Source organism: Cervus canadensis, chromosome 5, assembly GCF_019320065.1.
Source record: "Cervus canadensis isolate Bull #8, Minnesota chromosome 5, ASM1932006v1, whole genome shotgun sequence".
In the NCBI taxonomy this organism is placed as follows: Eukaryota; Metazoa; Chordata; class Mammalia; order Artiodactyla; family Cervidae; genus Cervus; species Cervus canadensis.
Window position 1 is genome coordinate 96,633,987 of NC_057390.1, and position 21,900 is coordinate 96,655,886.

The 21,900-nt window shown below is 50.6% G+C and overlaps 1 protein-coding gene across 1 annotated transcript; it reads left to right on the top strand.

Moving 5' to 3' along the window:
* Window positions 1–290: 290 nt before the first annotated feature.
* Window positions 291–20,963, top strand: PRRT1B (proline rich transmembrane protein 1B). The gene is made up of 4 exons (XM_043469893.1): window positions 291–385; window positions 15,563–16,026; window positions 16,703–16,852; window positions 18,211–20,963. The coding sequence occupies exons 1-4, from the start codon at window positions 376–378 to the stop codon at window positions 18,358–18,360; spliced, it is 774 nt and encodes a 257-aa protein (XP_043325828.1). The 5' UTR covers window positions 291–375; the 3' UTR covers window positions 18,361–20,963.
* The last annotated feature ends 937 nt before the right edge of the window (window positions 20,964–21,900 follow it).

Consider the following 21,900-nt stretch of genomic DNA (forward strand, 5'->3'; position numbering starts at 1 on the left):
CCGCAAGGCTCTTGTCGGCCACCAGGGCATCCGCTGGGCTCTCTGGCCGGCCGGTCTCCCGCGCTCCTTCACCGCCGCCGCCTCCAACCGTTCCCAGCTGGGCCTGGGCTGCGCCCCTCCTCCCACCCGCCTCCGACTCGGCCCGCTTCCCCGGGGCCGGCCGGGCGCGGGTCCTGCGGAGGCGGCCAGGCCGCCTGGGTTCGGGCCCCAGCGGCCGGGGCGCGCGAGGAGCCACCTGTTGACCCAGCCGCGGGCAGTCCCGCGGTCAATGATTAACCGGCCGCGCAGCGCGCACCAGGAAACCCGAGCGGTCCGCGAGAGCGGAGCCGGGCCCGACGGCGGCGGCGGGAGGCGTGCAGCCGGGCTGGTCGCGCCATGGACGCAGGTAAGGGCGGCGGTCCCGGGGAAGGCGGGGACGACCCTCACCCCGGGCCCCGAGGCTGGCTCCGCGGGGTCCCAACCTGGCCCTGCTCTGGGACGCCTCTCCCTGCCGCCCGGGGCTGGGGGAACCGGCGGCTGCCGCGGGAAGTTCGGGGACCTTGGCCGTGCCCCCCTCCGCAGGGCGGGCGCCCCCGCGGGAGAGCTGGGGCGGGGCACCCTCGGCTTGGCCCCTGGGCGGGCAGCAGATGCCCCTGCAGTGGCGATCTGGGGGGTCGTGTTCCCCCAACCCCCACGCCCCGTCCTTCCTCTAGTAACTTTCTTCGCCCCTCCGGTCAGGCTGAAGTCTTTGGAGCGGGGGAGGGGCGACCCTGGCGGGGTGGGGGGCAGAGACGTGGAGAGATGGGGAGAGCCCCAGCAGACTGAAGCAGGGACCGAGGGGAGCGGGACGGGAGCGCGAGCTAAGAGAGCTAGACGGACTGGGTGGGGGCGCGGGAAGGCCCCGCAACTTTGGCGTCCGCGGCGCAGCCAGCACTGGGGGCGGGGGGCGCGCTGATCCGAGAATCCCCCGGCCCCGGCCCCAACCTCGGGAGTCCCAAGCTGGCGAGCCAGGGGCTGCTGGTGACGGCGGGGGGACCGGAGCCGCGGACGGTGCGGCCGGCCTAACAACCGCCCCCCCCCCCAACCACCAACCTGGGGCGGGGGCGCCCCTAGGTCTCTTCTGCAAGGGGCTCCCAGGGGGTTGCTGCAGCCAAGAGGGACCGGGCCCGCCTGGCCCTATCTGCCGCCGCCACCCCAGACCTCCAGGAAGCGACCTCTTCCCCACCTTCGAGCACCTCCCACCCGGCTCCCGCCACCCCCACTTCTGGCTGGAATGTCCCGGCGAGGCTCGGGTGTCAAGAACTCGAGAACCTGAGGCCGCGGCGCGGCAGCCCCGCCAGCAAATGTATTTACTCTGCAGCTCTATCTCCGCGCCATCGGGCCAGGTATTTGTCCAGGCCGCCCGGGACAGCTGCGGTTTTTGTTATGATAACTGGGGCAGGGGCTGGCGTCTCCGCGGGGCGCTCGGTGCCCGAATTCGCGGGGTGGGTAGGTTCAGGTTACTGGCTGTGAACCTCAGAGAATGAGGCCCACCTGGGGCTCCCCTGGGACACTCCTGTAGGAGGCTCTCAAAACAGAGCCTGGCCATGTGTCCCCTAGTGTTATCTTTAAACGATCCTTTTACTGTTCTTGTCCCCATTTACACGTGAGGGAAGGGAGGATGGGGAGTTTAAATCTCTTAAGTTCGCACAGATGACAAAGCTGGCTCTTTTTTTTTTTTTTCTTTAAAGATAACTGAGACACTCAAAAAAATTTTTTTTGGCTGCGCTGGGTCTTCCTTGTGCCGGGGCTCTCCTTGCAGGCGCCTGGGCTCTCTCGTTGTGGCTGGGGGAGGAGGGGATGCTATGCCTTTCTAGTTGTGGGGTGCCAGCTCTCTCTAGTGGTGGTGGCAGGCCCAGATAGTTGCCCTGTGGTGGCATGCGGAATCTAGTTCCCTGACCTGGGATTGAACGTGCAAGCCCTGCGTTGCAAGGCAGATTCTTATTAACCACTGGATCACCCTGGCTCAGGGTCACTGCCGAGGTAATTATTCTCAGGGCCTGGCACCTGACAAATGCTTCAAAACAGTAGCTGCTCATTTGAACATCTTCGTGGCAAAGCTTCATCTACTTAGCAGCCGTACAGGCACCTAACCTTGCTGAAATGATGGTATTTTGGTAGGATTTGTTGTACAAAATTGTATTTTTTTCTCAAGTATGGTCGATTTCCTGTGTTGTTAGTTTCAGGTGTAATTCAGGTATATATCCGCTCTTTTTCAGATTCTTTTCCTTTATAGGTTTTTACAAGATACTGACTTTAGTTCCCTGTGCTATAGGTCCTTATTGTTTATCTATTTTATATATTAGTAGTTTGTATCTGCTAATCCCAAACTCCTAATTTATCCCCACCCCCAATTCCCCTTTGGGAATAACAAGTTTGTTTTCTAAGTCTGTGAGTCACTTTCTGTTTGTTGTCTGTTTTTGTAAATAAGTCCATTTGTATCATTTTTTAGATTCCACATGTAAGTGATATATGATATTTGTCTCTGTCTGACTTACTCACCGAGTGTGATCATCTCTCCGTCCATCCCGAGTTGTATTTCTGAGCCTAGAACACAGTCCACTGGAGTTGCCCAGTGACAATGTGTGGGACTGAATGGCTGGCTGGCTGGGTGCCTCCACCTAGTCGCGTATTCAGAAGGTGGTTTGGGGGCTTTGTGTACCAGGGGAGGTGGATTTTGGCTCAGAGCTTGGTAAGTCAGCCAGCCAGTGACCCCTGGGCTGAGAGGACAGCCCTCTGGTGTGGACAGTAAAGGCGGCTTCTCGTCTTCGTCACAGTGTCCCTTTTGTTGTCGTTGCCTTGATTATTTAAAACCTCCAGCCCTTGGCGGGGTGGGTGAGGTTGGGAGCTGCCCTGGTGCCTCCCCCAGGGATATTTGGGCCAGCCCGGCCCTCCAATAGATCAACATCCCTGAAGCGCCCCCCCCCCCCCGCCCCAGATCCTTCTGGAAGAGCCCAGCTCTCTGGGTCAAGCTCAGAAGTCACAGGTCTTGCTGATGTTGTGTGACCTCATTTCTCGATGGTTTTCATTTCCCTGCCTCTTGCAGATTCCTCAGACTGGCCAGAATACCTTTCCAGTTTCTTCCAGCTGCTTCCTAACCTCAGATCACAGAGCCCATCTTAGTTGAGGGTCCAAGCACTGCCCACCCGCACACTCATCGCATTCCCACGATGACCCCGAGAGGCGGTGGTGTCCACATTTTAAGGACGAGGAAACCGAGGAGGTGCCGGGAGGGGAAGCAGCCCAGGCAGTATGGCCAGTGAGCCCGAGCTCCTGGTCGTGACGGAGACCTTCATCCAGGGACCTCCCTGGCGGTCCAGTGGTTAGGACTCCACACTTTCACGGCTGGGGCCCGGGTTCAATCCCTGGCCAGGGAACTGAGATCCTGTAAGTTGAGTGGCACTGTTGGAAAAAAAAAGACCCTCATCCCATATCTGGGATGCCACATCTGGGGCCCAGCTCTGCCCCAGGCACTGAGGGAGGAGGGAAAAGAGGCGTGCGTTCTGTGCCTTGTCACTCTTGCCAGCTTACTTCTCCTCCTCCCCTCTGGATGCGGTCGGGCTGGGTGCACCCCCACGGTACCCACCAGCCCCCCAACTTGCCTATACCCGTCTGGCCCTCAGCCGCCTTTCTGGCTCGGGCCACTGCGGCCTCCCCCTTTATTCAGCCTCTGCCTGCCCCCCACTCTCCTGCCCTCATCCCGGTCCTTCCACTGCTCCCAGAGGAAAGCTTCTGTATCAGTTGTCAGCTGGCTTTTGTTGCGGAACAAACCAGCTCAGAACTTAGTGGTCTAATGCAGCAGGCGTGTGTGGTCAGGATTGTGTGGGTCTGCAGGGTGGGGCCGGCTCCCTGGGCCTGAGTGGTCTCGGGGCTGGCAAGGCATTGTCTGTGGGTGCCCCCATTCTCCTCCTTGGGGCCAGCCCAGTGGGTGGCAGAAGGATTCCCAGCGGTGAGAGAGAGCAAGCCCCATTGTGCAAGTGTTCAAAAGCATGTTTTTTTCTTTAAAGAATGCCATCACTTTATTTGGGGTATAATTGAAGTACACCAAGCTGCCCGTATTTAAAATGTGCGTTTTGATCAGTTTTGACATATTGTGCATCTCTTCAGCAATCAGTACATCAAAATAACAATCTTCTTCACCCCCAAAAGTTTCCTTGTGCCCCTGGTTATCCCTTCTTGCAGTTATGAGTGGCTCTCTGTCCATCTCAATGGCACATTATTCTAGGATTTTATATACATGGAATCATATAGCCTGGACATTCTTTGATTGGCTGCTTGTCCGTGGCTTAATGATTTAGGGATCCATCCACGTGGGCTTCTGTGCACATCCAGAGTTCATTCCTTTTTACTGCTGAGGAGTTGTAACTGTTAAATTACAGGTGGTCCCCAACTACAAATTACAGATGGTTCAGTGGTCTGGTTTTCAACTTTACAGTCGTGTGAAGGTGATGTGCATTTGGTAGAAACTTGACTTTGCGATTTGAATTCCGATCTCCGCCGCCCTGGCAGCATGCAGTCTGCTTCTCCGTCACAATGCTGGGCGGTGGCAGGGCCGTGGCGCCCCGTCACCCACTGAATCACGAGGGCACATTGCAGCCATTCTGTACCCACTCAGCCATTCTATTTTTCACTTTACAGTGTTCCGTAAGTGACAGGAGATACTCAGGCACTTGACTGTCAAATAGGCTTTGTGTTGTTTTGCCCAACTGTAGCTGCTGTAAGTGTTCTGAGCAGATTTAAAGCAGGCTGGTCTAAGGCTATGATGCTCTGGAGGTCAGTGTACTAAATACACCCCCCCCCCCCGCCCCAACTGCATGGTTTATGGGATCTTAGTTTCTCGACCAGGGATAGAACCCATGTCCTCGGGAGTGAAAGTGCAGAATCCTATTCACTGGGCCACCAGGGAATTCCCCTAAGTGCATTTTTGACTTAACAATATTTTTAACTTTTGATGGATTTATCAGGATATAAGCCCCATTGTGAGTCGAGGAAGATCTGTGCTCTCAACACTTGGGTGTTTTTTTTTTTAATACAATTTTATTTATGTGTTTACTTATTTTTTGGCTGCACCGGGTCGTCTCGCTAGGAGGGCTTTTCCCTGGTTGCGGAGAGCAGGGGCTGCTCGTCATCGCGGTGCAGTCTTCTCATTGCAGTGCCTTCTCATTGCCGAGCAGCGGCTCTAGGGTGTGTGGGCTTCAATAGCTGTGGCTCCCAGGCTCTAGAGCACAGGCTCAGAAGTTGTGGTACGCGGGCTTGCACGGGCGGCACGTGAAATCTTCCCAGAGCAGCGATCAAACCCGTGTCCTCTGCATTGGCAGGCGGACTCCTATCCACTATGCCACCAGGGAAGTCCCCAGCATTTAAAGAAGCCACATTTTAAAGAATCCGTATTTATTGCCGCGCAGTCTGGTGTGGCTGGGCGGGGTGCCTGTGTCTTGAGTGTCTCCTGAGGTTGTAGTCAAGTCATCAGCTAGGATACAGTCACCCCAAGACTCAGCAGAGGCTGAAGGGCTGCCTGCAATCTCAGCTGGTGGTCCGCAGGTTTCGGCGCCTCGTGGGTGGTCGGCTGTTGGACGAGGGCCTCAGCATCCTGCCATGTCACGTGGGCCTCTTCCATCATGGCTCATTTCCTTCTGGAGTCACCAGAGACACAAGGCAACTGTCAAGAAGGCAGGAACTTTTTAAAACATAATCTCAGAAGCGACCGCATCCCTGCTGCCTAGTCTCTTCACTGGAAGTCATGCAGGGGCTTCCCAGGTGGCGCTAGTGGTAAAGAACCCACTTGCAATGCAGGAGACGGAATAGATGGCGGGTTCAATCCCTGGGTCAGGAAGATCCCCTGGAGAAGGAAATGGCAACTCACTCCCGGATTCTTGCCTGGAGAATCTCCATGGACAGAGGAGCCTGGAGGGCTGCAGTCCATGGGATTGAAAGGAGTCGGACTCGACGGAAAGGACTGAGCACGCATGCAGGGACTTGCGTGATGGTCCAGCGGTGACGAGTCTGCCTTGCAAAGTGGGAGACATGGGTTTGATCCCTGGTGGGGAAACTGAGACCTCACGTGCAGCTACTGAGCCTGCGTGCTCTGGAGCCAGTGTACCGCAGAGTTTGTGAGCCACAACAAAAGAACTCCCGTGAGGCAACTATGACCCAATGCATCAGATAAATAAATCAGAGTGTGTGTGTGTGTGTGTGTATTTTTTTTTTAAAGTCACTCAGTGTGGTGGACACTCAAGGGGAGAGAATTATGTATTGGGGGTCAGGGGTCATAGAGGGTGCCTCCTGCAGACATGTTCCAATGTACGGACACAGCACAGTTGCTTTATCCATTCATCGGTTGTGGGCTCTGGGTCGTTTCCAGTTTGGGTCTATTGCAAACAGAGTTTTCTGTAAACATTTGTGTGGTCATACGTTGTTTGTATTTCTCTTGAGTAAATACCTAGGAGTGGAATAGCTAAATCTTAACAGCGTACATACGTTTAACTTTTTAAGACATTGTCAAACTATTTCCCAAAGTGGTTGTTAACTGTTTTATTTTCCTATTTGCAGTGTTTGAAAGTTTCCATTGTTCTACATATTTGCTCAAGCTTGCTAAGGTCACATTGGTTGGTTTTCTTTTCTAATTTTAGCTGTCCTAATGGGTGGTGATAGCTCGTGGCTTTAATTGGCGTTTCTAATTTTTAAACAATTTTACTTATTTGGCTGTGCTGGGTCTTCGCTGCTGCAGGGGCTTTCCCCTAGTTGCGACGAGCGGAGGCTACTCTCTAGTCGTGGCGTGCGGGCTGCTCATTGCGGTGGCTTCTCGTCGCAGAGCACAGGCTCTGGGGCGCTCAGACTTCAGTAGTTGCTGCTCCCAGGCTCTGAAGCACAGACTCAGTAGCTGTGGCTTAGCTGCTCTGTAGCGTTTTGGATCTTCCCAGATCAGGGATTGAACCTTTGTCTCCTGCGTCTTAACCAGTGACCCAGCAGGGAAAGCCGGCATTTCTAACTTTGATGGCATTTCTGATGACTGAGGACGTGGAGCATCTTTGTATGTGCTTATTGGGCATTTGAATGTCTGCTTGGAAGTGTTTACAAGTATTTAGTCTACTTTCTTATCGGGATATTTGCCTTATTATTGAGTTTGAGTTCTTTATACAGTGTTGATAGAACCCTTTGTCTGATAGATATGTTATATTTTCTTCCACTCTGTGACTTGCCTTTGTAATTCTTCAGTTCAGTTCAGTCGCTCAGTCGTGCTGGACTCTTTGTGACCCCATGGACTGCAGCACGCCAGGCCTCCCTGTCCATCACCAACTCCCAGAGTTTGCTCAAACTCATGCCCATTGAGTCGGTGATGCCATCCAGCCATCTCATCTTCTGTCGTCCCCCTTTCCTCCCACCTTCTGTCTTTCCCAGCATCGGGGTCTTTTCAAATGAGTCAACTCTTCGCATCAGGTGGCTAAAGTATTGTAATTCTTAGCGATGTCTTTAAAAAAAAAATTAGTTGGCTACGTGGGGTCTTGGTTGGGGCCTGCGGGATCTTGCGTTGTGGCACACGGACTTTCTAGCTGTGGTGCGTGGGCTTCGTTGCTCCATGGCACGTGGGACCTTAGTTTCCCCCACCAGGGATGGAATCTGTATCCCCCGCATTGCAGGGCGGATTCTTAACCACTGGACCCCCAGGGACGTCTCTGCATCTCACACCTTGATGTGTTCTTTCTTCGTGGTCACCCAGTTCAGAATCACTTTTCAGTTTACCTCGTGACTTTATTTTTGGTCCATGAATTCTTTAAGGTATATTATTTAATTTTCAGATAGTTGATATTTTCCTAGATACATCATTAGTATTGGTTTCTAATTCTGCAGTGGTCAGTAAATGCAGTAGGGATGATTTCAGTTCTTTTCACATTGATTTGTTTTATGGCCCAGTATGTGGTCTCTCTTGGTAAATATACATTGTGTTCTTGAGAAGAACGGTGTCTGCAGTTGCTGGGTACCATACTCTATAAACATCTGCTGGATCAAGATGCTTTATTGTATTGTTCAGATTGTCCGTGTTCTTACTGATGGTTTGTCTGGTTCTGTCAACTGGCGGATGAAGGTATTAACATCTTCTATAATTGTACATCTTGCATGTTTCTCTTTAACTCTACCAACTCTGTTTCATGTAAATTGAAGCTCTATTAGGTACATGTGCATTTATAATTGTTAATGTCCTCCTGGTAAATTATTCCTTTTATTATTAGTGTTTCTCTTTATTGCTGGTAATACATTTTTGTTTGTTTCCATTTTTTGTTTGTTTTGGCCATACCATGCAGCTTGTGAGATTTTAGTTCCCCAAACAGGGATTGAACCCAGGCCCACGGCAGTGAAAACACCGAGTCCTAGCCATGGGGCCACCAGAGAACTACGTGGAGTCTTCTTCGTCTGTCTAATCTGATTAAAAGAGCCCACTCCCGCCTTTTTTGCTTAGTTTGTTTGGCCTATCTTTTCCTACCCATTTATCACCTCTGTGTGTTTTAAGTGTTGTCCGTTGTTATTTGCTTGTAGGTCTTGGTTTTTATTTGTTATGTCAATCTCTGATTTTTAATTGGAAAGTTTAGATCAGCATTTATTGTAATTATTGATATGCTTTTTAATTATTGACATGATGTGTCATAATGTGTTGCTGAGTTGTGTCCAACTCTTTGAGACCCTGTGGACTGTAGCCTGTCAGGCTCCTCTGTCCATGGAGTTCTCCAGGCCAAAACACTGGAGTGGGTTGTCATTCTCTTCTCCAGGGGATCTTCCTGACCCGGGGATCGAACCCAAGTCTCCCGCATTGCAGGTGGATTCTTGACCTTCTGAGCCACCAGGGATGCCCGTTGATATGATATTTAAGACTAATTTTCTTGTTCTCACTTTGTTGCCTCTGTTTTGTTCCTCTGGTTTCTACCCCCTTCACTCCTGTGCTGTGCCCACTCCCCAGCTTTGTTGGGTATTAATTTGAATATTTTTTAGTATTCCATTTTAATTTATCTCTTGGTGTTTTTGCTGCATAGTTTCTGGTTATTTTTTTAGTGGTTGTGCTGTTCCAACCAGGGATCTTGGCCTCCTTCGTCTGTGAAATTGAGTAGAGGTCAGACACAAAATTCAGGCAAGGCTTTACTGAGGGTCCTGTTGCGGCGGGGATGGGGTAGTGAGAGCAAGTAACAGGTTCCCTTGCTTGCTCACTTGTGAAGAGGGGGAACAAGCTGGTTCCTCATGTGGGGTGAGGGTAGGGGTGTCCAGGGGTCGGGCTGGAGGGGTGGCTTATGTGGCTTGCCCACTGCTGAGGTGGTCGTGTGTGCAGAGGGCCTTCACAGGACCATGCTTTTGCTCCCAACCCTCTGCTTTTGCTCCCAGGTTCTTTGAAACTGGCAGTTGGGTTGTTTGGTTTTTTTTTTTAACCTCTTTGTATCTTTTTGTCCAGAATTTGCCCTAACTGCACATGCGTGCAGTTATTTTTAGTCCCATATGGTCTCTTTGTATTTTGTTGTTGGAGGAGAGGTGTGTCCAGGCGTAAGCATTGAAGCAAAGGCTCCCAGGTTCCAGGCCTGTCTGAGGCTTAAGGATTAAAATACATACCTAACTTCTCACAGTCTCCTTAGAATTAGTATTGCATCACTTTCAGTAAGGTGTAGAATCTTGTAAATTTATAGATCTCTTTACCTTCATCCCCATGCATTAAGCTTTTATAACTTTAATAAGTGTTATACTTTTCATGTGTACACATTGCAAACTCATCATAATATGTTATAATTTTGGCTTTCAACAGTCATACATTAGAGGACTTAAGAGGAAAAAATTATCTTATATTTACCGCAATTATTATACATCTATTGTTTTTCCTTTATTTCTCAAGTTCCAAGTTCACCTCTGATATTATTTCTTTTCTACCCAGAGAACTTTTTTTAACCTCTCTGTTACTGAAGGTCTCTGGTAAGGAATCCTCTGAGTTTTCTCCCATCTGAGGATGCCTTACTTGCGGTAGGCAGAACTCTAAAGATGGTGCCCATGTTTCCCTTCCCTAGTTATTCTGCCAAACACTAGTATAGGTATTGCTGTGAAGGGATTTTTGCAGATGGAATTAAAGTCTCAAGTCAGTTGATCTTAAAATACAGATTTTTCTGGATGGGTCCGGCTCTAACTGTTGCTTCTTGACCTGCATACAGGTTTCTCAGGAAGTAGGTAAGGTGGTCTGGTATTCCTGTCACTTTAAGAATTTTCCACAGTTTGTTGTGATCCACACAGTCAAAGGTTTTAGCATAGTCAATGAAGCAGAAGTAGATGATTTTCTGGAATTCCCTTGCTTTCTCTATGATCCAGTGGATGTTGGCTATTTGACCTCTGGTTCCTCTGCCTTTTCTAAATCCAAATTATACATCTGGAAGGTCTCGGTTCATGTACTGCTGAAACCTAGCTTGAAGGATTTTGAGCATTACCTTGCTAGATGTGAAATGAGCTCAATTGTGCAGTAGTTTGACTATTCTTTGGCATTGCCCTTCTTTAGGGTTGGAATGAAAACTGACTGTTTGCAGTCTTGTGGCCATTGCTGAGTTCCAAATTTGCTGACATATTTAGTGCAGCACTTTAACAGCATCATCTTTTATGATTTGAAATAGCTCAGCTGGAATTCCATCACCTCCACCAGCTTTGTTTGTAGTAAAGCTTCCTAAGGCCCACTTCGCATTCTAGGTTGTCTGGCTGTAGGTGAGTGGCCACACCATGGTGGTTATCTGGGTCATGAGGATCTTTTTTGTACAGTTCTTCGGTGTATTCTTTCCACCTCTTCTTAATCTTTTCTGCTTCTGTTAGATCCTTGCCATTTCTGTCCTTTATTGAGCCCATCTTTTTATGAAATGTCCCATTGGCATCTCTAATTTTCTTGCAAAGATCTCTAGTCTTTCCCATTCTGTTGTTTTCCTCTCTATCTTTGCACGGTTCACTTAAGAAGGCTTTCTTATCTCTCCCTGCTGTTCTCTGGAACTCTGTATTCAGTTGGGTATATCTTTCCCTTTCTCCTTTACAGTATTATTAGAGATTCACCATGCTATACACTACATCTCCAGGACTTATTTGTTTTATAACTGAATTTATACCTTTTGACCCCCTTCACGGATTTTGCCCACCCCATCCCCATTTCAGACAACCACGGATCTGTTCTCTGTATCCATGAACTTCGGTTTGTGCCGAGGTCCAGCCCCGGCAGGACCAGGTATACCCAAGGGATGAGTGGCGTCGGTGAGGAAGACAGACAGCAGACACACACACAGAAGGTTGTGTAGAAGAGGTAGCTTTTTTTTATTTTTAGGAAAGCTCAGTTTTTATAGAATGAACATTACCTCCCCCTTAAGTCACCACATATTACATCAGATATTGTTTTGTGCTTCTGTCAATATTTTTCTTTCCCATGTTTTTCCCCTATGCATTCATCTAGAACATTTCCGATTACAGGGTTTATTCTTAAATGTCCTGTACATAGTCTTGCCTCAATGGCCTAACATTCTCACTCTAACAAAAACAATGTTCCACAAGTCTCAGGTATAGTGTAAATTCTTTGGACAATAAAACAATACATGGGAAGGGTCACAGTAACATGTTTGACATTTCTGAGAATAGTACCATGAGAAAAACCTGATGTTTTTCTTTACCTGAAACCACAAAATCTCAATTTACAACGATTAACTATTAAACAGCAAAAACACCTCTATTAATAGTGAGATAATGGCAGTGAAGCTGGTTAATATAAATCTTCTATTGAAATCCTATGTACCCCATTTTCTAATTCTACAAAAATACCCATAATCTCCCATGTTGTTTAAAGACAGGGAAACAATGAACAAATAGCGGCAAGGAAATAGCAGTAGTGAAAACCCTCTCAACCAAGGAGCAAGTAAACTGAAGCAGTATATCTACTTCTAAATCTAAATGCATCTACTCTTTTCTATTCTAGAACATTATAATCTTTTAAGCAAGCAGCCAAACTATACCTGCGGCCTTTTCTTTTTTGACTTGATGTTTATGGTCGTGTCCTGAGCCAGAGCAATCATGAGCATTTCCAAAAAGGCTTAGACTTTTCCAGGGAGGCCTTGTTACTATCTATTATATTTCCAAAAATTAATAGAAAGCCCAACAACAGTAAGACAGAAGGAAGAAAGGGACATACCAGGCCCCCGGGACAACCTCGAGGGGAAGAGCTGCCTTGCAGGTTCCCTTCTGGTCCCGGCGGCTCCGGAGGGGACATATTGGGCCCCTGGGGCAGCCCCATGTGAGGAAGAGCTGCCTTGCAGGTTCCTCTCTCGTCCCATGACCTTGTCACGGACTGGGTGCATCCCGGCGGCTCCTGACAGGTTTGTTTTTTCCCGATTCCACATTTGAATGAGATCATGCACTATTTCTCTTTCTGACTTATTTCATTTAACATAATACTCTCAAGGTCCATCCACGTTATTGCACATGGTAAGATTTCATTCTGTCTTAATGGCTGAATAATATTGTAAGTGTGTATAACATATTTCAAGGCAAGATTTTTGTTAATATGTTTACACACACACACACATATCATTTTCTTTATCTGTTCATCTATCAGTGGACACTTAGCTTGTTTCCATGTCTTAACTACTGAAAATAATGCTGCAATGAACATGTTGAGTGCATATAGGTTTTTGAGTTAGTGAATTTTTTTTTTCCTTCAAAGACCCAGATTAGAATTGTTGAGGTATACAGTAGTTCTTGGCTTCCTTGGTGGCTCAGTCAGTGAAGAGTCTGCCTGCAACGTGGGAGACCTGGGTTTGATCCCTGGGTCGGGAAGATCCCCTGGAGAAGGGAATGGCAACCCATTCCAGTATTCTTGCCTGGAGAATCCCATGGACAGAGGAGTCTGGTGGGCTACAGTCCATGGGATCACAAAGAGTCGGACATGACTGAGTGATTAACTTTATTATTATTTTTTTTTACAGTAGTTCTATTTTTAATTTTTTTCAGGAATCTCTATACTGTTTTCCATAGTGGTCACACCAATTTACATTCCCACCAATAGTGGACATGGGTTTTCTTTTTTCTACTTCCTCATCAATACTTGTTATTTCTTTGCTTTTTGATGACAGCCATTCTAACAGGTGTGAGGCGATAGCACATTGTGGTTTTGATTTGCATTTCCCTGACTGAGCATCTTTTCAAGGCACCCTTTTGGCCCTCTGTACGTCTTTGGAAAAGGTCTGCTCAGATCCTCCGCCCGATTTTTAATTGTAGGTTTATTTTTTGCTATTGGGTTATATGAGTTTTAAAAAAATATACTTTGGATATCAACCCATATAAAATACATGATTTGCAAATATTTTCTCCTATTCAGTAGGTTGCCAGTTCCTTTTGTTGATGGTTTCCCTTGATGTGCAGAAACTTGTTAGTTTGATGTTGTTCCAACTTGTGTGTGGTGGCGTTAGTTGCCTTTGCTTTTGGCTTCAAATCTAAAAAAAAAAGTCATTGTCAAGACTAATATCAAGAAGCTTACTGCCTATGTTTTCTTTTGGGAATTTTATGGTTTCAGGTCTTACATTCAAGTCTTTAATCCATTTTGAGTTAATTTTGGGGTATTGTGTTCATTTATGGGTATGGTGTAGTGGGCAGAATGTATTGTTGAATTTTGTTTGCTAATATTTCCTTGTTGAGGATTTTTACATCTGTGTTTATCAGGGATACTGGTTTGCACTTTTCTTGGAGCATCCTTTTCTGATTTTGGTATCAAGGTAATGTTGGCTTCATAAAATGAGTTTGGAAGTGTTTCCTCCTCTCTTTTAGTTTTTTGTAGAGTTTGAGGATTGGTATTAATTCTTTGGGTGTTTGGTAGCCATCTGGTCTTAGACTTCTATTTGTTGCCAGGTTTTTGATCACTGATTTGGTCTCCTTAGTTTAGTCCTCAGTCTGTTCAGGTCTTTTTTCTTCGTGATTCGGTGTGGTATGCCGTATGTGTCTAGGAATTTATCTGTCGTCTAGATTGTCGAATCTGTTGGCATGTAATTGGTCATAGTAGTCTGTCATGAGCCACTGTATTTCTGTGGTATTGGTAAATGTGTCCTCTTTCATTTTTAATTTTATTTGAATCTTCTTTTCTTCTTAGTCTATCTAAATATTTGTCCATTTTCTTTATCTTTTCAAAGAAGCAGCTTTTAGTTTTATTAATATTTTCTATTGTCTTTTTAGTCTCCATTTCTACTCTGATCTTTGTTATTTCCTAAATTCTACTAGCTTTGGGCATCATTTGTTCTAGTTCCTTGAGGTGTAAATTTAGAATATTTATGAGATTTCTGATGTTGTATAGGCATCTGTTTTTATGAGCTTTGCTGCAGCTCAAGTTTTGGTGTGTTCTATCCATTTTCATGTGTCTGAAGGTATTTTTAAAAAATTTTTCTTTTGATTTCTTCTTTGACCCATTGGTTGTTCAACAGCATGTTGTTTAATCTCTGAATTTTCCTGTTTTCTTCCTATAGTTGATTTCTTGTTGGCAAAGATGCTTGGTGTGACTTCAATCTTCTAAGGTTTAGAAAGGCTTACTTTGTAGCCTACTATGAATTATCCTGAAGGATGTTCCATATACACTTGATAAGAATATGTATTCTGTTTATTTTGGATATATATTCTGTATAATATGTGTTTGAGTTTATCTGGTCTAACATGTCCTTTAAGGTTGCTGTTTCCTTATTTATTTTTTTTAATCTGGGTGATTTATCCATTGATGTAAGGTGGATATCAAGGTTCCCTATTATTGTATTGCTATCAATTTCTTTAGGTCTGTTATTATTTGCTTTTATATTTAGGTGCGGCCTGGAGGGGCTCAGCTGGTCAGGACACTCTCAGGGGGTGCAGGGGGGCACCTTCAGGACTTCTGGGGCCCGCGGGGGCACCCACAGGGTTTATTGAGCGGATGCTGGAGGTCCTGCCCAGCCTGGAAGGCAGCCCTTCGGCCTACTGGGTGGTCTTCTCTCCCACCCACTGTTCTTGGCTGCTCCCTTCCCCTCCCCATCTCATCACGTCTGTTCCTTCTCTGCCTCATAGGCTCTTGGCCCTCAGTGACCTGGCTTTTCTGGGTCGTGGGGTAGCCAGGGTCCAGCGACTCCAGAGCGGAGAATCTGATTGGCTTAGACCAGCTCCATTGGACGTGTCTCAGCCTATGAGGGGGCTGCCCTGCGCCGAAGCATCTGCCTTGGTTCCATCTGCTGAGGCATCAGGGCCCTGGGGCCAGGACCACCTCCCCGCAGGTGCAGTGCGGCCTGCCTTCCATCCCGCTGGCCATCTGTACTGGCTGTGTGGCTGCCAGGAAGGCACGTCCGCTCTCTGAGCCCCGTTTTCGTGTCCCCTGGTTGCCCTTTGGATAGAGCTTCAGGGGCGCAGGCTCGGGGAGGCCTGAGTGTGGGGTTCACAGGTCAGGATCAGCACGGTCACTGTGACTGTCCTCGGAGGGGCTGTCTTCTGGGGTCTGTGAGGAGGACTCCCCCCTGGGCCAGCAGCCTTTTGGGGGCTCACTGCCTCTGCTGTTTCTTCCCAGGAGCAGACGCGAAAGGGGGTGGCAGCCCCGCGGTCCCTGAGGACCCCGCACGCCCTGGGCTCCCGCAGCTCCCGCGCCGCCCGCAGCTCCTGGAGGAGGACCAACCGCCCAGCGAGGAAGCGGCCGCCGCGGATGGAGGGGACGCCGCGGCGCCAGAGGGACCCCCGGGCGACCCCGCCGCCGAGGCCTCCGCGGCGCCCCCTGCCCAGGCCCAGGCCGTGGCCGCGGGTGAGGCCCTGCAGATGCCCAAGGCGGCGGCAGGCGGGGTGCCCAACATCGGCTTCGTGGGCGAGCCCCCGCCCTACGCGCCGCCAGACCCCAAGGCCGAGCACCTGCTCTACCCACCGCCCTTCCCGCCGCCGGTGCTCTTCCCGCCGGCGCCCGCCGCCCCGGCCCTGTACCCGCCGCCCGCGCCACTCTTCCCCGCGCCTGCTGCGCAGCCGCTCTTCGCGACCTTCCCGGTGGTGAGTCAGCCCGTGGGGACCCCCTTCCCTCAGCCACCCTTGCAGAGGTTGCGGCTGTGCCCTGGGTCGCAACAGAAAAGGGCTCCCTCCGTCTGGGGCGTGGGCGAGCCTGCGCGACCTCACAAGGGCCGGGTCGTTTGAGCTGGGTTCTGTGGGGTGAACAGGAGAGTTCAGGCAGAGGCGAGGAGGAGCGCCCAGCACAGGCGTTGCAGGGATGCCAAGGCTGGTGCATCCCGGGAGTGAGAGCTGTTGGTCTAACTTATTGGGGAGATGATAAGAAGAGGTGGGGGTTCCGCTGTGAGGGAGACCCCAGGGCCTTTGGTAGCCGATGAGTTGATATAGAGTTCTAGGAAATCCCTGGCTGCCTGTGGAGGAGAGCTTTGAGGTTCGCCCCCTGGTGTGGAACAGTGGAGGACGTGGAGATCCTGGGGGCTGCAGCCTGGACTGAGCGTTCTGTAGGGGACAGAACCGGAGGACTCCAGGGGGCTGTGTGACAGGCGGGGTGCTGAGCGGGCAGGAGTGGGGCCCTGCGCCCCGGGCGGCCTGCAGCCTGGCTGGGAGAGGCTGGACGGTGGCTGGAGTGTCAGCTCCATGGCTGTCGCCGACCGTGTCCTCACCCCGGTGTCTGGGGGCTGCGGCCCGCTCCCTTACCACGCCGTGGCCTCTGCCTCTGCAGTACAACAGCCCCGTGGCGGGCGTGCCGGCCCCGGCCCCGGCCCCGGCGGAACACAGGCCCCTGCCCAAGGACTACATGATGGAGTCCGTGCTGGCGACCCTCTTCTGCTGCCTGCTCACCGGGCTCATCGCCATCGTCTACTCCCACGAGGTAGGAGGGCGGGGTGGGGGTGCCCTGGTGCAGCCTCCCGGCCTGCTGTGCCCGGGTCCGCCGTGTTCCCCCCCACCCCCGAGAAGGCTGGCAGAATTGGGAGATCAGTGCCCAGTTGTCTGGGGTCCTGGCCCCCTTCTCTGTTGTCTCTGCCCCTGCCACTCAAGATCTGCTCTGGAAGATTCCACTGAAACAGTTCACACTGAGGCGTGGACGATCCAGGCCCAGGGAACTGCCCATCCCATGGGGCTTGTGCTTCAACTTAGATTTTTTTAACAATAATTTAATTTGGGCTCTGCTGGGTCTTTGTTGTTGCTTGGGGCTTTCCCTAGTTGCAGCGAGCAGGGGCTCCTCCTAGTTGAGGTGCGTGGGCTTCTCTTGTTACGGAGCACGGGCTCTAGGGCACATGGTCTTCAGTAGTCATGGTTCCCGGGCTCTGGAGCACGGGCCAGTATTTGTGGCGCATGGGCTTAGTTGCTCCATGGCCTGTGGGATCTTCCCAGATCAGGGATCGAACCCACGTCTCCTGCATTGGCAGGCGGATTCTTTACCACGGAACCACCAGGGAAGCAGCAGGGGCTTGTGTTTAATCTGTCCATCTGCTCGTTTATTCTACCCACCCACCTCTGTCTGTCCTTCCCAGCTACCCACCTCTCATCCACCCGCTGCCCGCCTCTCCATCCACCATCTGTCTAGTCTGCATCTATGCATCCACCCACCCCATTCATCCGTTAATGCGCCCGTCTGCCTGTCTGTCCATCCACCATCCACCCACCTGCCATCTCGATAACACCCTTTCTTCTTCCTCCCTCCCCGCCATTCCTGACCTTGACTCAGCCCTGGGGGACTCGGCATGTCACTGTCCTAATAAGAGTAGGAAGGCCCTGGGGCTTCTGCTCAAGGCTGACCTGAGTCCCCCGGAGGTCAGGCTCCCCGGTCATAAGCAAGACGGGACCGGGGCGGGGGAGCTGAGTGAGGACCGGGCCCTCAGAGGTGCGATTCTGGAGGCTGCTGCCTGCCTGTCAGTTCTGGCTCCGCCATCAGCTGCGGGACCCTGGTGTGGGTCGCTTAACCTCTCTGAGCCTCTGTTTCCTCATTTTCAAAGAGGGGCCAACGATGATACTGAAATCGGGGTTGTGTGGATGGTGAGGGATGTGGCCTGGAGTGCGGATGTGGGTCAGGCCCGCGGCCAGTGCCCGGGATGGCTGCCACCGCCTCGATGGCTGCTGCTCCCACGTGAGCCGTGGCCTGGACCAGGCCCTGACCGCCTCGCGGGTCAGCTGTCCAGTCTGTGCGCTGGGGCCGGGCAGGCTCTGGGGTGTCTGGGTCCGCTCACCACTCCTCTGGTCTCGTTGCAGACCCGCGCGGCCCTGGCCCGGGGAGATCTGGCCCAGGCTCAGGAGGCCTCTCGCAAGGCCCGCTCGCTGGTGCTCTTCAGCCTGCTCTTCGGGGTCTTCGTGTCCACCAGCTGGGTCATCTACGTGGTGGTCGCGCTCTACCTGCCCTGAGGGCTGCTGGCTCCCCGGCGACTCCGGGTCCTCGGCCAGGCTCCTTCTGTGGATGTGAATTCCTGCCGGCAGCCGCCTGTCACCCAGACGGGACCTGGGCGGGGGGCCGGGAGACGGTGGACTCTGCGGCCCGTGGCACCCCTGTGGCCGGGCCTCAGTGTCCTGGCCCGAGGGGGCCCCAGTGCCCTGGAGGCTCCAGCTGGGGGACGGGGGCCAGCGTCCCCACAGCCTGGCCTTCGCCTGACCCCGAGGGACCAGCGCCCTCCTCTCCTCGGAGCCGCTGGCAAGGACGTTTCCACCTCTGGCTGCCTGTGCCCGCAGGGCCGAGCTGCCTGGCTCTCGCCCTCCCTGTGGGAGCTGAGAGGAGCAGCCTCCCCTCTCCTGGGTTGCCCCCACCCAACCTGGGAGGCAGCCTCTCTCTCTCCTGCTGACCCCTCGCCCTGAAACCAGGCCACGGCGTCCGGTCAGTGGACTTACAGCAACACGCCGGGCGGAGCGTCTCGTGGCTGCTTCGGGGGGTTGCTGGTCCTGGTCCCTTCGGGGGCTCTGGGGTTCCCCCCTCCTGTCCCTCCGGGATGCTGTTCTCTGCCCACGCTGCCGTGGTGTCTGACTGGTGCACGTGGGCTGGAGCAGGGCGGGAATTTCTGTTGGGTCTTTCCTGGCCAAAGGTGACGGGAGAGTGGGGATGTCCACCCGCATGGAGAGGAGGAGGGGACCCCGGCGGAGTCATGAAGGTGGACAGCTCCGGGGGGCTCTCTGAGCGCCCACTGGGTGCTGGTCATCGCGCCGGGACTCACCAGGACTGGGAACTGAAGCAGGATCATGTCCCGTCTCAACCCTTGGGATGCTTCCGGAGCCCCTCAGATGCGGATGCAGAAGCAAGAGAGGCAGTATGCTGCGTGGAGCTTGAGAGGTGGCCTCGTGGTCCAGGCTGCGGGGCTGGCCCAGATTAAGGCTCTCAAACCCTAAAATGCATGATTGTCACGAAAGAGGAGGAGGAAATGGGATTTAGGGGTCCACAGACGCTGGACGGCCACAGCGACTCCTGTCACTAAACTCTTTTAAGTAAAATCAAAATAGAAAGAAAGAAATGTAGACCAGTGTGCCGCTAGCCCGAAAGCCTACAGGAAACACCTGGGAGCCTTGTTAAAGTGCAGATCCTCATTCTGTAAGTAGGGCCCGAGATCCTGCAGTTCTCATTTCTACTCCTAGGTGCCACTGAAGCTGGTAAATGGACCAACTGCACGTGGCTAAAACCATTAAACCAGGACCAAGCCACAGACGCCCCCTACAGTCTCCGTTCAGCACTGTTGTGAGGTTCTAGCTAATGAAACAGCAAAAAATGAAATTTGTAGCATGAAAACTAGAAGAGAAAAAATGATGCTCTGGCTAGAGTATGCAAAAGTCCATGAAAAATTAGAATAAGAGGACTCAGAAAAGTGATGATAGTAGTCAGTAGCCGTATTCAGTTAAAAGTGGAAAAAATTTAAAATTCCACTCAATACTGTGATTAAAAAAACAGTAAAACTTAGGCATAAATTTAACAGGAAGAGAGAGAACAATTTTTTTTGGAAGGAAAGTACAGTGTTATAAGGCGCCATACAAGGAGTCTGGGACAGCTAGTGTTTAAAAAAAAACCCAACACCTCTGAAAAAAGCAAAGAACAAAATATCTGCATAGAAAGATGTAATATATTAAAACATCTAGCTTTCTTAAACAGACTTAATGAAATTCCAAAAAGAAAGCCAGGCTTTTAAAACTGACAAAGATGTTTGTTTAAAAAATTAATATGGAAGGAAAATGTGCAAAAATGATTAATTTTTCAGTTTAATGAGGGAAGACTATCTTCACCAGATTTTGAAACTTACGATAAAGCTACAGTAAATGCAGGGTGCAGCATGGCTTTGCCACAGAACTGGAATGGTGAAACAGAGAAGCCCAGAAAACATTTCAAGTGTATGTGGGACATTAATTTCTGGCCCAGATAGCATTTTAGTTGAGTGAGTCAGGGCAGACAGTAAGGAGAGTTGGCTAACTGGTTGGGAAAAAACTGATTGTCCTCCTGTTATATAAATAAATTCCAGACATGTTACAGAGCTAAGTAGTATGAAATAAAGGTGTACTAATATTATATGAGGCTTAGGGGAGTACTTTTATAACTTCAGGGTATTAGGCAGTGTGGAAGGGGCGGCCTCCTAGAATCTGGAATACTGTCGTGGAAAAGACTGGTAGCTTTGAGTTCTGTGTGTTAGGGAAGAACTTACTTAAACCATCGGATGATTTTTACTTATCAGATTGGAAAATGTTAGAAAGATTCATTCCGGGGTTGGTGAAACCTTGACCCACTCATTTGTTGCTAGGGAGGTGTGCATTGCTACCCTCTTTGTAGAAGATAGACTGTGGTATCTATTAGTTGTATGTGTGTACTAGGTATTAATGTGCACGTACGTGCAAAGACCAGAGTCTGGAAGGATGTGTTCCAAACTGCTGGGAGTGACTGCCCCTGGGGAGGGACTGCACTGGGAGGGTTTGTGCAACACATGGCTGGATTTTAAAATGCGGGTGTGTTCACGTGTTGTGTGATTAAAAAGCAACTGGAAAAATTGTGCGTGCCTTTTGACCCAGTCATTCCAGTTTGGGGATCCTCCGGGGTGGAAGAAGCCGTCCGTTTCAACAGACGTTTGTCAGTGTTGTTACTGAAGGGCCCTGAAGGAGAGCTGGCCGGGGCAACTCGGGAATGAAAGCTCTGATGACATTGGGGCGTGTCCTGATTTTGGGGATGTTAAAATACACGTGTCTTAGCGTCACGGCAGTGTGGTGTCGAGGTGTTTGACCTCGGAGAGTGGTAGAGACAGGCCTTCCTGAGAGGGCTGAGTGTGGATGCAGCCGTCCCCAGATGGTTCCATCATTTTGCGTTCCCACCAGCACCTGTTGGGGGTCCCAGTTGCTCCACAAACTCATCAGTCCCTGGTTTTTGTCAATCTTTTACATTTAGGGGTTCTGGTTGTTAAAACTATGGTGATATTTTAGTGTGGCTTTAATTTGCATTTTGCTGACTAATGGATGATACTGGGCTTTTTATCATATGCTCATCAGCTATGATGATCTGATGATCTCTTCAGATATGATCTCTTTTAAACTTTTATTTATTTTTGGCTGCTCCGGGTCTTCGCTGCCCTTGAGTGGGTTTTCTCTAGTTGTGGCAAGCGGGGGCGCCTCCTCACTGGGCTGCAGGGGTTTCTCACTGCGGGGGCTTCTCTGGCTGCAGGGCACAGGCTCTGGGGGCGCGGGCTTTGGTAGTTGCAGCTTGCCGGCACAGTCGTTGCAATGCATGGGGCTAGGTGCTCTGCGGCATGCGGGATCTTCCAGGATCAGGGATGGAACCTGTGTCTCCTGAGTTGGCAGGCGGATTCTTCCCCACTCTGCCACCAGGGAAGTCCTGGATCACTTGTGCTTGTTCAAGTCTTATGCCCGTTTCTGGGCTGGATTGTCTTTCTCTTATCAGTTCAGAGGAGTTCTTTGGTGCTTTTTAGGTATGAG

Bases quoted from the DNA above. Each gene is read 5' to 3' on its own strand.
- PRRT1B (XM_043469893.1), top strand. The intron at 16,027-16,702 runs GTGAGTCAGCCC...CTGCCTCTGCAG, and splicing joins TCTTCGCGACCTTCCCGGTG to TACAACAGCCCCGTGGCGGG. The intron at 16,853-18,210 runs GTAGGAGGGCGG...GTCTCGTTGCAG, and splicing joins CCATCGTCTACTCCCACGAG to ACCCGCGCGGCCCTGGCCCG.